The 14,295-nt window shown below is 47.2% G+C and overlaps 1 protein-coding gene across 1 annotated transcript in view; it reads left to right on the plus strand.

Annotated features, from left to right (window-relative positions):
- The first annotated feature begins 749 nt into the window (after positions 1-749).
- Positions 750-14,295, plus strand: part of ALDH1A3 (aldehyde dehydrogenase 1 family member A3) — a 34,141-nt gene continuing 20,595 nt past the window's right edge. The window contains exons 1-5 of the mRNA XM_048317836.1: positions 750-888; positions 4,252-4,356; positions 9,810-9,950; positions 12,146-12,275; positions 13,502-13,563. Coding sequence (XP_048173793.1) covers positions 790-888; positions 4,252-4,356; positions 9,810-9,950; positions 12,146-12,275; positions 13,502-13,563 — 537 coding nt within the window. The 5' untranslated portion in view covers positions 750-789. The remainder of the gene's footprint in view (positions 889-4,251; positions 4,357-9,809; positions 9,951-12,145; positions 12,276-13,501; positions 13,564-14,295) is intronic.

A 14,295-nucleotide genomic window follows, 5' to 3' on the forward strand; every position in this document is an offset into this window, starting at 1 on the left:
CACAGTGGTGTTATTCCCATGGACAGCACTGCAAGGGTCCTCCCATGAACAACTTCTGGGTGGGATTGGGTGGGACGTGGAGGCAGAAGGCAGCAGAGGGCACATCCTCCCATGCCCACCCCAGTGCCACCCTTTGGGGGAAGGCAGGGTGGCTGCTCTACCCCCAAATCCCATCTGGGCACACCCAGATCCCCCCCTTCACAGCCCTCGGTTGCGGGGAGCCTTGAGAGCCCCATGGGGAGCCCTGTCGGAGTCCTGTGGGGAGCAACGTCAGAGCCGTGTGCGGAGCGCTGAGGGAGCCCTGCAGGAGCCGTGCGGGAGCACTGAGGGGAGCACTGCGGGGAACACCATGCCCTGAGGGAGCAACGTCAGAGCCCTTTGGGATTCTGCAGAGAGCCCTGCGGAGAACCATTTATGGCCTGAGGGGAATCCTTTGGAATCCTGTGGAGAGCCCTTTGGAAGCCCCTCGGGACGCCGCGAGTCGCCCTTTGGGAGCCCTTTGAGACCCCTGTGGGGACGGCGGTGCCGGAGCGCTCTGTGGACCTCGCGGCGGCGCGCGCGACGCGCGGGCGCCCCTCCCGCCCCTGCGGCGCGCGCGGAGCCTCGGCGGGGTGGCGCCGCCCGTCACCTGCGGCCGCGCGAGGGGCCGGGGCGGGGCGCGGCGGGCGGGGCCGGCGCGCGAGGCGGGGGCGGTGGCCAATGGGGGCGGGCGGGCGGCGCGCGGGGCGCTCTTAAGGCGGCGCGGGCGCTGTCAGCGGGCAGAAGGTGCGCGGGCTCGACGGCGGGGCTATGGCTGCCGTCAACGGCGCCGTGGAGAACGGGCAGCCCGACAAGAAAGTACCCCCGCTGCCGCGGCCCCTGCGCAGCCTGGAGGTGAAGTACACCAAGGTGAGCCCGCCAGGCGTGGGGCGCTGGGCTGCGGGTGGGCTTTGCCGTGGTGTCGGCGATGCTCGGTGGAGTCAGGGTGGCGGTGAGGTGTTATATTCAATACGAAATTTTCACCCTCAGTGTTGTTTTTCTTAGCTTCTTTTATTCCTTCTGCTGTCTGAGATAGTAGGTTTTTGGGGGTTTGAGGTTGAGCAAGCAGCTGACAGTGGTGTTTCTAATGGAGCAACACTTGCCCCAATCCTAATGCCCAAAACCTAACTTTTCCTTTTTAATAAAATAACCCCACCAAAGCTGTTGCACTGCCCCAGGTGCCCTGGGCTCCTCGCCCTGGTGCCTGACACCATCTTCCCCTCCCAACCCACCCGTGAACGCCTCCAGCTCCCTGCTGGTGCTAAGCAAAATCCGATTTGGATGGGGTGAGCCTGGGCAGGGCGAGGAGGGGTTTATCCCTCAGGAAGCCGCTTGCTGGGGCTGTGTTCAACCGTCCTTGACCCACAGCTCCCCTGCGGGGAGGTGGCTCGGTGCCAGTGGTGGGTCTGGGTGGTGCTGAGCACAGGAAGCTTGGAGCAGGTCCAGTCTCCGGCGGGACTGGGCCTTGTGGAAAGGCTCTTCTGTGAGACTGGAGCCGTCCTGTAGCTCTGTAAGAGGAGCGGTGCTCATGTTGATGACTCTTCATCCCAACTCCATGGCCTCCCCACGGGATGAGGGGCCGGGCACTGAGCCCACACAAACCCTCCCCTCTCTGCTCACCATTGAGCTTCCCTTTAAACAGTTGCTCCTGACCTTTTGACATAAACCAAAGGCTCCTGAGCTTGATATCTCTGTCCCTCAGAGGTGAGGCTCGTGTGGAGCTGAGCAGGGCTGCAGAAATCCCTGCTCCCAACGCGGCTGTAGCTCTGCGATCACCAAGTTGCTTTTTGTTCCACAACAGCCTGACCCTGCTGCCTTGCACAGTGGGGAAAGCGTCCTGGCTGGTTATGCTGCTGTGGAGCCTTGACTGCCATAATTTCAACTTCATGCCTGGATTTAAAGAGCTGGAGGGGCTGAATGAGTGTGTTACTTTTGCCTTTTTGTATTAAAAAACCAGAATTTGAAGTTCCTTCCCTTGCACTCAGAAGGAGTAAACAGCTATAGCTTATCTGGCGATGTGTTGATTTGAATTATGCATCCAAAGTAGTGAAACAGATTAGCAATTAGGAGTAATTACTGGACTGGATTAATTTTTAACATCCCAAATTTATCTACTCTTGATTTGTCAGATAAACTTGTCATTTAGCAGCAAATTGGATCTGCAGCTGCTGATTGCAGAATGGCGTAATGCTTCACAAATGGCTCTTTCCTGTGTCCAAAATGGACACGGCCATTTGAGTTCTTCTTAAACATCCAAATGCTCTGGTTTTTGTTATTTTTATTGTTGTGAACACTTTTAAACACTCCTTAGGGATCTTATCCTGCAGCCGTGTGTGTTTTAAAACACGCAGTTTATGCTCCACAGTTTTGCCAGAGACTGTGAGCGCCGAAAGAGTCAAGGTAGTATCTTTAAAGTAGAAACCACCGTAAATTAAAAGTGTGAGTCTGATGTTTGATCTGATGCTCCTGGTGCATCTGAGAAAATAATGAGCAGTGGTCAATTTTCATAAAACTGTGAGGGGTTTTGTGCAAGCTCTGTGTTTCACCAGATGTTTACAGCTGACAGACACTTCCCTCTGCTTAGAGGAGATTTTTTATTTTTGGTTCTACCAGTTACGGGGCTGGGGAAGAGGAAAAATTTTTTAACAAAGATCTTACTTATAGAGCAGCTTAGTGCTTGTCATGGGTACGTGATGGAAGTGATCCGTCCACAATTCCTTGTCTCAGATTCTAGCTATGAAGCAGGAACTGCTGATATATTATTCGATTTCATTTCAACTCCTGGCACCTAAGACTTGGGATATGTGATGGATTTCCAGAATGAAGCCAGTGTATATGCTGTGTTTAAAACAGTCTGATCCTGTCACTCTTGTGTTTTACTACTTGGGAGGAACATCACTTTCCCATGGAATTAGTGTTGAATGCAAAGGAAAAATCAGTATCCTTTGCAAACCTTAGTGTGAGCATATACCTGATACTGTAATTTTACAGTTCTTGTTGTATTTCCTACATTTATAATACGACTTTTCTTCATTAGTGAAACACAGAAAAACTGAAGTTAAAATGTGTAAATGTTAAAATGTAGCACTTGGATAGCAGTGGTAGTTTGGGAGCACTGGTGTCTTAAACTGAAGTTAATATTTCTAACATGTATCTTTTCTTGTGAGTTCCCTTGGCAACATTTTTTGTGAAATTTTCTTTTTCTCTGCCTGTGTGAAACAGGCGGGTCCAGCAGTGCAGCTTCTACGCCAATTACACTTCAGCTGCTTTATGCAGAAATAGTAAGAAAAAGTCCTTTCAGGAAAAAAAAGCTGCCCAAGGAAAGAAAACTATGACCCAAAGCAGTGGGAATTCCAAATGTAAGAGATGCAACATTAATCTCCTGGTGGTGTGTAGAGACTCATAAACAAGATTGCAAATGTGGATGGCTTCCAAATAAAAGTACTAGCTTACAGCCACTAGCAGGCTACTAATAAAGATTACTTCATCTAATCTTATTTAAAGTATATTTATAAAATATAACACTGCCAAGTCAGATCACAGCGTGGATAAGATGCATGCTGAATCAATTAATTGGATATAGGTATTCATGCTCTGTTTACAGTGAGTAACAACACTCCAGTATCTAATGCATTTTCAGTTACGCAATGCTGGGACTGTTTGTTCTTGCTCTGGAAATGCAATATTTTGAAACACTTAAATCTTGTCACAGATGACTCCGAGTGACGTGGGAGGCTTGATCTGGCCTGTGACAAGGCATGGAGGGGTAGAAGTGAGCCAGAACCCGCCTCCTCTGGACATGGCGGAGCGGGAAGCAAGCTGTGGAGGTAGCCCAGGGCAGGGCACAAACAGCCAAGTAATAATTGTACAGTGACACGTAACAGGGGGCTCCTTTTGCCTGAACCATACAAGTTTCTCTTGGTGTCTGCTTGCTATTCCCATTGGATGTATTTCAAAAACTGCCCATTTCTCACTGCCAAATCCCAGTGTTGTACTGTGTGGGACCCATCCTCTGCCTTCCTCTGGCTCAAAACTAGCTGGGTGCACAAAGCTTGTAGAAATGCTTCTGTACTGCCAGCAGTGGCCATGGGAGAGAGACTTGAGTATGCTCGACTCTGCCATGGATGGAAGTTGAAGAGCCTTTGGACCTTTGAGGAGCACTTGTGGGTTTTTTTTCTTTATCAGTTGTTTTTCTTCCTCCTGCTCATCCCACTCCCCTTGCTATCTCTTCAGATATTTATTAACAATGAATGGCATGAGTCTACAAGTGGAAAGAAGTTCCCTACCTACAACCCTTCAACGCTGGAGAAAATTTGTGACATTGAGGAAGGAGATAAGGTAAGTGTTGTTGGACAAGCAGTGCAAAAGATATTTTTCTGGGGATTTCTTTTTGTAGGGATGCACACAGAGGAAAAACTGGCTTTTAACAACAACATCCATCTGGCCAGACTGAGCTGGAGGTCTGGGACACTTGATGTGCTGCTCAAGAATTACATGGGCTGGGTGACATCAATCCTGTCCAACTTGTCAGAGACACTTTCCCTGGTAGGAACTGGCTGCTGAACACTGTCAGAGGAATGAGATTAAGCATCATTCTTGTGGCATAGACTGGAAGGAAACAGCCAGCCTGAGGAAGTAGCAGTGATGGTGTGTACACATCCCTGACAGGACTTGGGCCCTGTGCGGGGGGTGGTTTATACACCAGCTGTAGGGCAGCTTGTTGGAGACACTGAACTGAAACTTCCCCTTTTTTAAATGCAGTCAACAAATAACCTGAGTGCTTGTGGGAATTTAAGCTCAGTCATGCAAACATTGACCTCTTGCTGCTGGAGATGTGGTGCTGCTTTTCCAGCTGGTATTGTGGGTTGTGGCAGCTCTCACTAAAATCAAACCAGTATCTCAAGAACTTTAGTAGTCCCTGTCTGGCCCTGGTGTGCTGTAGAGTAACCCAAGATGTAACTGCTTGAGTGAGGTAAGGAACAATCACGTATGACACTTTTTTTGTCCAAAGCAGCTCATTGTGTATGGGCCAGCTGGTCTGACCTATGGAAAAGAGCTGGGCCAAGATCTGGCTTTGCACAGGAAGTCATGGGAAGCTGATTCACAGCTGCCGTGCTGTGCCAGGGCTTTGGTAGCTCTTTGCTGTGGGCAGTAAGTGATGGGCAGCATGGCCATTTCTGCTTGCACTGAGATCTTTTTCTTGGTATTTAAGCTTGTCCAATGCTTGTGAGGCAGCCTCCAAGACTTATTGTCACTGGGGATCTGTGCATCCATGGGGCAATTACACATTGAGGCAGAACCAAACATTATGTGTAATTTCTTTATCCTGACTGGGTAAGACACAACTGTGTTTAATTGCAGTGGCATGTAAACAGTGGAATTGAAGCTCTGATGCAACTGTATTTTGATAGGCAGAAACCATGATGTTATTGTTCCCTGAGCTAAGTGTCTCCTCAAGCAGCTACAGAGTGTTACATGAGCAGTTTGTGCCTGCTTCTAATGTTGGCTAAAGAAAATTTTTATACAGAACTAACAGGCCAGTTTTGCAGTTTGCCTCCTTGATATTTGTCCCTGTCTGAATTCAGCTTCTAGCTTGCAGGAGAGTTGCTGTAAACTTCCAGTCAGTGGAGCCCTCTCCCCCTGGATACTCAGTACAGGTGACTGACTTCTTAGTGGAAATCGCAGCCAAGAATGTAAGCTAGCTGTGCTTTGGGTGCTGAAAGCCTCTTCTACTCCTATACATCACACCTTTTAAAACAATTTTTTGCTCTAAGTAGGTTTTTCCAAGAAACTGAGTGGGGATTAGACCTGGATCTGGATTAATTAAAACAGTCGTGGGTAACAACTGTCCCAAAGTAGCTGTTTGCCTTCTGGTGACACTTGGCCATGTCTCACTCTCTTCTGGAAAACTGAGGTCCCTGAGGCTTCCCTTGCTCTGGTTCATCCCCTCTTGGGGCTGTAACTCCAGTCTGCTGGAGTCACCACAGGAGTTGGTGAGTTGTGTTTGGTGGTGCTTTCCAGTGCCTTGTCCCCATGTGCCACTGTACTTGCTGTGCTGGCCAGTGCCACTGCAGGGGTGGCAGTTCCTGCTACTGGCTCTGGCTTCAGCTGTGCTCTGCCAGGTTTGGCTCTGGCTTCACACCAGGCTGGGAGCAGAACTCCCCTTCCCAAGCCCTGAACAGAAACCTGCCCCTCCCTGGCCACGCAGAGTGTTTTGCTTAGGCTGCACGTGAGGGGTGGAAATTTGGCATCCGATATCTAAGCGATGACAGTTTAGTCTGATGCTGAAACTTGGCCAATGCTTCATAAGCCTAGAAGCAAAGGTTTTGTTGTCCGTTCTTTAGTTACAGAATTGTCCTTGATGGGACAGTTGAGGGATAAAGAAAAGTCTGTGTGGAAAAAGAAGCCTTGAAAATAAAATGGTGACTGTTTCCACTGGATGCTGGGAGGCTTTTTACCTCACAAATAAAAGCTTAGTGTCCAACTGTTTGCCAGGTTGATAATGGAAAAGGAGTAACTCTGGTGCTGTCCTGGTGCTAGCACTTGAAGACAGGCTTTTTCCTTCTAGCAGCTTGCTGACATCTATCAAGGGCAGGGGAAAAGTGCTCCTTCCTCAAAGGAGTGCCCAGCTCAGTTGCCACAGAGCGTGGGCAGCAGGTCCACAGCTGTGACTGTCAAGTCTCTGTCATGATCATTTCTAAACAGTTCACTCTTGTGTAGATCTTTGAAGGGTTGTGAGAGGGATTTGTTCACAGTCAGCCTGTCCCCTTCAGATTGTAGTGGCAAGCTAAGGTAAGACCACAGCAGACTTGCAGTGTCCTCAATATGATTTTGGACATTTCAGGCTGTTATGATGCTGTTTGTAGCTGTTTAGAACTTGAGTTTGGAAGTTAAAGCAATTCAATGTGTGGACTGTTTGCAGGAGACCAGGTCAGGGAACTTCTTCTGACTGAGGAACTGTGACATGCTTGTGCCCTATGTCAGAAAAGTGCCTTTCCAAAGATGTGCACAGTGGAGTCTTTTTGAAGAAGTCAGTAGTTGAATTGAAGACAGATGGTTTCCAGTGGGTGTGCTCCATTCTTGGCACATCTCCTCACTGGAGCACTCTGGGGCACCTTGAGATTGAAGCAGAGCAAGGCTTTTTTGCAGGTGTTTTCCCCACTCACAGAGCCAGTGGGATGATGGTCTTCACTGTGCTCTGCAGCGTGCTGCCAGGGCAGGAGAGAGGAAAAGAAGACAGGAGAGATAAAAGGAGCAGTGATGAGCAGGACCTGAGGTAGAGGAGGAAGATGGATGAGGCAGCTTAGAACAAAGGACAGTGTTCAGTTTGTTCAGGGGGGAAGGTATGTGATTGTGTAACTGGGGGTTGTATTATAACTCAAACATCCCAGGTGGGTATGAAGGTTTGCAGACATTTCCCAACACTGTAAAGACTTTGCAGTCTTAATATTCTTAGTTGAGCTTTTTATGTAATGCCAGTAAATCTGTTATAGATCTGAGTGGCGCACCAGGATGCGTGGATCTCCTCCTCCTGTGGTTTTGTGCACCACAGGGTGTTCCTGGCACCTTGACAGTTAGAAATCACTTTGTCACGCCTTGTGCCTACCTATTGCAACATGCCTGCAATGAACATGTCTTTCAGACTCCTCTAATGCCTAGTCATAACAGGATGGATTAAGAATGGCATTTTAGCCTTTCTGAAGAATTTCCTTGTTTTTGCTGGTCTTTCAAGCCTATTGAGGCTGTGCAGAAAGGCTCTCAGGATATCACTTGGTGGTGCTACCCTGAGGCTGTTAGGGAAAGCCTGTTTGCTTGTGTGACAGTTGACTGCAGGCTCTGAGCCACTATTTGTACCCAGAATGTCTGAGAAATGTGGTTGTCTTCATTCTTGTCTCTACAGGAGCTGCAGCAGGGCTCATGTGCTCCCATTTTCAGAGACCAGGGAAGATCTGGGCATGCACTGAAATCCTCTGCCTATGCAGCCATCTCACCCCCTGTCCTGAGTGCCAGGGTAGAGGGAAGACCCTCAGTACCGAGGGCATTGTGCCACTGCAGACCCAGTTGCCTGCACATCAATGCTCCCAGCCTGGCTGCAGACCAAATTAATTGCTGCTAAGAGAAGACTTGTTTAAACCTGACACACTTATGTTCCTTTGCCTGCTCTGTCACATAAATATTGCCTTCTTTCAGCTTAAGTCTTCATTCCAGCAGGCAGGATGGGGAGTATATAAGTGTGCAGTGGCTGGTGGTGCCTTCTGGCTTTTGTGATGTGCCAGTCTGAATCCAGATGAACTGAGCCATTCAAAGGCCTGTTGTGCCTGTGGGTGATGGGCCCCAGGCAAGACCTGCCTGTCTGTGCTCAGTGGCTCTGGACACCTCTGCCTCACCAGCATTGCTTGCTGGACCAGAGCCATCCTGTGACAGCACAAGTTTCCTCCAATGACTTCCCATCTGTGTGCTTCCAAAAGGGTGGATTTCTTTTCCTGACAGTGTAGGTCAGACTGTTTCAAAGCTGTGTGATCTCCTTGTAGAGGAAAGGAGCCAAATTTAATGTAAGGTGCCATTGCCTTGGGTGATGACTTGCAGTTTTGACCGTGAACTTTTTAAGAAGGCAACATGTCTCCCTACAACATTTTTTCTTGATTGAGCACCACACATCCCCCCCTGTGAGGGGAGAGTGGCCAGACCTTGTTGGATCAATGCAGAGGCTTATTTCCTAATTGTATCCAGACAAGACTTGAGATAGGATATAGATGACAGCAACTGGTGAAGTGCTGGGAGGAATGATCAAGGTCTGACACCCTCCCTCCTCTCCCACCCTTTTGAGCCATATAGTGCAGTGAGGTGCAAGTTCTCCATCAGCTGAAGTGAGGCTTGGGTTGTGCCAGACCTTACATACAGCAGGAGTCTGTCCAAAGCTTTATCAATGCTTGAGGTACAGCCTTGGCCTCGTGGATGTTTGTGGTAGTGTTCCCATTGATTCCACTGGATTGGGAAGATGCCCTTGGCTTCACTTTTTAAATCAATATATGTGAGGTAAAGGGAGGAGTCCAGGGCATACCATGGCCAGAGCAAGTGCAGGAAGCTCTGGGGGTAATGGTGTGGGAAGAGAGGGAATTTGTTCCCCATCTGGTTAGTAACTTGGTTAAACAGAGTTGGATTTGGTCCAGAGGGTGGTAAAGCTGTTGGGGAGGTGAAAGGAGAATGGCTCTAAGTGTGTGTAGGGGAAATGTCTTTGTCACAGCACTGAATAACAAAACCTTTCCCATCTGGTAGAAATGTTCTGGAAATGTGTTCTAGGATCTAAGGGAGATTTTTAGTGTGTTAACTGCCTTGGCATGGGCTCCAGGGGAACTGGATGGTGGGATCTGAGCTGTAATTACTTCCCTGGATAAAATCTTGGTCTCATGGGGGATTTTCCTGCCCACACTTGTTTAGAGGAGGCTAATTCATGTAGGCCAGTGGCCTGTCATGCTTCTTCATCCTCCCCCAGTGTCACATCCTGTATTGGCAGGAACATGATTCTGGATTATTTTATAAACAAGTCAGTTACATTAAATTGCCCTTGAAAGACCCTATTGGTATTCAGACCTCAAGGTTGTTTATGAGCCCAGGCCAAACCTAAAACATATTCCCGGCTTGGATTGAAATCCAGGAGTAAAATGAAAGTGGTTTTGTTGGACAGCTTGGCTTTGGCTACCACGAACGTCAACTAGGAAGCAGCCTGGGGGAGTTTCTGTGGCATTGTCCTGCTCCTTCCTTGTAACCTGAGGTTTTCTTTTGCTCTGTAGCCTGATGTGGATAATGCAGTGGAGGCAGCGAAGGCAGCATTCCAGAGGGGGTCTCTATGGAGACAGATGGATGCCCCAAGCAGAGGACGACTCCTGCACAAACTGGCTGATCTTCTTGAACGGGACAGAGTCATCCTGGCAGTAAGTACTGGGAGCAGTGATAAGCCAGCAACAGTTGGCTCATAACTCTGGTGTATCCATATCTACCTAATATTTTTCTTTTCTCTCCTTTCATGAAGGGCAGAAGAGTCCATATAGCAGTCATGACTTTGTTCTTCTTTCTGGAGGATTTTAGGTGTCTTAGAAGGCTCTCAGTTCTTCTATATAGTTGATTTTGGCAGAACTTTAGCTATTTATTGAAGTGATTAAAGATATTAATTCATAAATTTTCAAAGTAATATTTTTTATTTTTAGTTTTAACAATCATTGATGTTTACAGCTGTCTCCTAGATCCTTTTTAAAAAAAACCAAAACACACCAAAACAACCAAAGCACACCAAACCATCACAGCTGACTCATTCTTTATTACAAAAATGCAGGTGGGTTTGGACTTCTGTGCAAATTCCTACCCTTAAAATTAGGGCCTGGAAAGAGATCCAGCCAGAGAAGGATTATCATCCAAAGTTTAAAATGTGCGTAAGTTGGAACTGTTTCTTTCCATATTGAATGTACTGGCTCAGGAAAGTCTCTTTATAGCTGTGAAGCTGTGTTAACTTGGACTTCTGCACTGAAAAACTATTGTTAATGATTCTGTGATCCTGTCCTGGAGGAGTCCTGCTGGTGGAGAAAAAAGGGATAAGAACCTGAGCTAAAATGTGCTCAGTTGGTAGAAGCCTTTGGACTCTGCAGGCCTTGTACTCCTTTCCAAATGGCACCCAAACATCCTCAGCTTAGGGCTGCTGTCCATCCACACCTAAGTGCTTGGATCTGAGCACTCTCCAGTTCAATACTGCACTTTTATCTTCAGAGAATGTCATTTATGATATTCCATGCTGTCAGATATGCAGGTACCTGAGCCAGTGTCCTGCTGAGGTCAGTAGGAATTGACATCCATGGGATGTGCTCAGGAGCCTGTGCCTGTGTGGCTATTTTGAGCTGGGTCTCTTTCTCCAACACATTGTCTCTCAACCACATGACAGCTTTCTCTTTCAGCAGGGCAAAACCAAAACATTCAGTTCTGAAGACAGTTCTGGCCAGCAAATAAGAGGGAAGAAAATAAAATATATATATCCATGTGTGAATAAACCCTGTTTATTTTTGCTCACTTTTTGATGTGACTTTAGAGCACCCTCCTTTGCCCTGAACAGGAACACTCACTTCAAGCTTTCTGCTGTCCTTCTGGTCTGGGAGGGCTTGTTTGGCATTGCTGTTTGCACTGCAGAAAACCAGCCCTGGCTGCCTTGGCTGAGTGCTAAGCAATGACCTATAAAAATCAGTTGTTTCAGCAGACATTCAGTGGATAACAATCCTAGCCATTCCAAGGGGAATGTCTGTTCGAGTGCTGTTTGGACCCTAATGTCTGTGGAGGATGACAGGGTATGACTTCATGTGTAAACAAAGATGTTTCAATCTACCAAGGGATAGTACTTCCTTTATGGATGTGCTGGCCATTTGCACCAATATCCCATTTAATGACCTGAGTGGAGAACAAAGCATTCCCTGAGCATTCTGTTCCTGGAGTGTGAAGGACACAGGCTCAGCCTGGACTTTGTTTAGAGCTGATCAGCACCAGTGCAGCTTCAGTGGAGCAACTTCTGCTGCGCCCTGGGCTCAGCACAGATCTGAGCCCAAAGGTTACTTTACCAGAACTCTGTAAAAAGTATGTTTATCATTGGACAAAAGAGGCTTCTCAGAGGTTGGGTCTTAGGGTTATGAAGCAGGAAATAAGATTTCCACCCCCCCCCCCCCCGAATTAAGGGAAAGTAGCTCTGACTGATTTTAGTGACACCATCTGGACTCCAGAACATCTGTGTTGGAAAGTCAGTTAGGGTGAAGTCATGACACTCACGTTGTTTCTGACCAGTGCCCCAGACCCGAGCCCTGTCTTCCACCCACACTCACCTTCTGGAGACTTCTGGAAGGTGCTCTTTCATCACAGCCCCTGAACAAAGCTACTCCTGTACACACCAGAGTTACTGTGTCTGCTTTCCCTTCTGCCTTATTTGTATTAACAAGCTCATTCTCTAAATATAAGAGGAGGGAAGAACATTCCATGTCTTCAGAACAAGGCAAAATAAAGCTGAGAAGAGGGTTCTTCAAAAGCTCTTTTTTAAGGGAAAAAAAACCCCCAAAACATTGTCTTGTCTGACAGTGCATGCAACTTGGTTTTTTTTCAGACTCTGGAAACAATGGACACAGGAAAACCTTTTCTGCAGGCTTATTTCATTGACCTGGAAGGCTGTATAAAAACACTCCGATATTATGCTGGATGGGCTGATAAAATTCAAGGCAGAACTATTCCAGTGGGTGAGTAACCTCAGACCCAGTTTCAGAGCTGAGATGTGATCAGGCTTGAAGGGGAGGGAGATACATGGAAAGGCTGGCTTCTGAAAACCTGCAAAAATGGCCTGCACTTTCTTTCTATCTCAGGATGCATTTTAAGCAGACATTTCAATATTTAACCTGTTGAGAGGGCTTTGTCAGTGCCTGGATAGATTTCTGGAAAATAATGGGTGGGCTCTGCTTTTTTAACAGAGAAACCTTTGGTCAGAACAGTCACACAGAGAGAACACTTTGGTCCAGGTATAGAAGTTCAAATATGGTTTTGGAGAGACCAAGTTAACAGAATGGATGTCGCTGTGGCACAATGGGCAATACAGAGTATTTTCAAATTCAGCCTCTTTTGTCCCTGCGTGTGGGTGATCACGAAGGCTGTGCAAAGGACAGGCACTGCAGACAGAAATTAGTCACCAGAGGAAAGGCTCTGGAGGGCTGAGCTAGTTCAGTTTGTGCAGACAGCAAAGGCAGCCATGTCAATCATATAAACTGAGATTTGTCACCCTCATTCAGAGTGGTGTAAAGCTTTGCTTGCCTGGACACTGCTTGTTTGTCCTGATTGAGATCACTTCCAGAACCCATCATTAGAAATGTTCTTGTTCTCTGTCAGATCTTCATAATGAAACTAGGTGTTCAGCAAGAATGAATTTGAAAGGCAAATGTTCTTCCTGCTATCTTTTTGAAATAGTAACAGCAGTATTTTAAGATGAATGGTATTACTTCAGTTCAAGTTTCATTTTTTTGTGTTTTCCTAGCAGAAGTACAATTCCTGTTACACTGAACACGATTCCTGTAGAAAATGGGTTTTAAAACGCTCTCCTTCAGGGAGAAAAGTGCTTTGTTTTTTTTAGTAGGACACAATCTGAATGAAACTTATGTTTGCTCTTCAGTGTGATAAAGAGTTATCCTCCCCTCAGCCTCAACACAGGGAGTGTGCAGAAAGAACTGAACCCTGGTTTTCAAATATTGCACTGTGACCATGAGTGGTGTTTGGCTTTCAAAGCTGGCACAAGACCCGCACTCAGATATTCATGCACCTGGGATGTCCCAAAGACATGAGTCAGGATGAACACAGTGTTCTCTGTCTAACATTAATTTAGTTCTGTCCCCAACTTGTTAGTGTGCAGTTGTCTTACGCACTTCCTGTAAAAGTGAGGATTTTGACTGTTTTGTTCCCTTTTACTCTCGTCTTGCAGATGAAAATTTTGTCTGTTTCACCCGGCACGAGCCGATGGGTGTCTGTGGAGCCATAACCCCAGTAAGTGACAGTGCTGGTGCCCTGCATCTCCCATAGAACTGGAAATTCCATGTGCACTCCATCCTACCCTGCAACCATTTGCTGCCTGGTTAAGCACAGCTGTTCTGCAGGGAACTCCCATCTCAGTGGCCTGATGTAGTTTCATGTTTTACCCCCATGCCAATTGCTCTTGGCAACAGAAATGCTCTGCAGTGGAAGGGTGGGTCTCCTAATCAGATGCTCTGTTGCTCTCTGAGGCTGACACCAGTCACCAGAGACCAGTCAGAGCTCTGACTCTCACACTGCTGGGACAACCATCTCAGCATTATGAGTGCTGGCTTTTTGCTGCCATGTGCTGTTGCATAGTTTTGAGTTTTAAATCATATCCATTATCAATTAATTACATCTGGCTGTTGTCTGAGCTTTCTGGGATTAAATCTCATTGAATAGAGTTTTCTTTTCCTTGAGGTCTCATTCTCTGCTGAGGGCACAGTATGGCTAGTTCTTGGAATGCCTCCAGTGTTAGCATGTGTTGCTTGCTCTGTTTCAACAGACAGCCAGGAAGAATTTACAGCTCATGGGAGACAGAGTTTGTTCCTGTCTGGTTGTAAAATGCTTTGAAATGTGGTATCCTACAATTTCTGAGGCAAATGGTGCCTCAGAACAGATTGCTGTACGCAACAGATTCTCTGTTTGGGTACAGCACCAAGACTGCCAGAGCTCAATAAGTGTTTGGGCAATGCTCTCAGACCT

Source organism: Corvus hawaiiensis, chromosome 13 (genome assembly GCF_020740725.1).
Source record: "Corvus hawaiiensis isolate bCorHaw1 chromosome 13, bCorHaw1.pri.cur, whole genome shotgun sequence".
NCBI classification, from domain to species: Eukaryota; Metazoa; Chordata; class Aves; order Passeriformes; family Corvidae; genus Corvus; species Corvus hawaiiensis.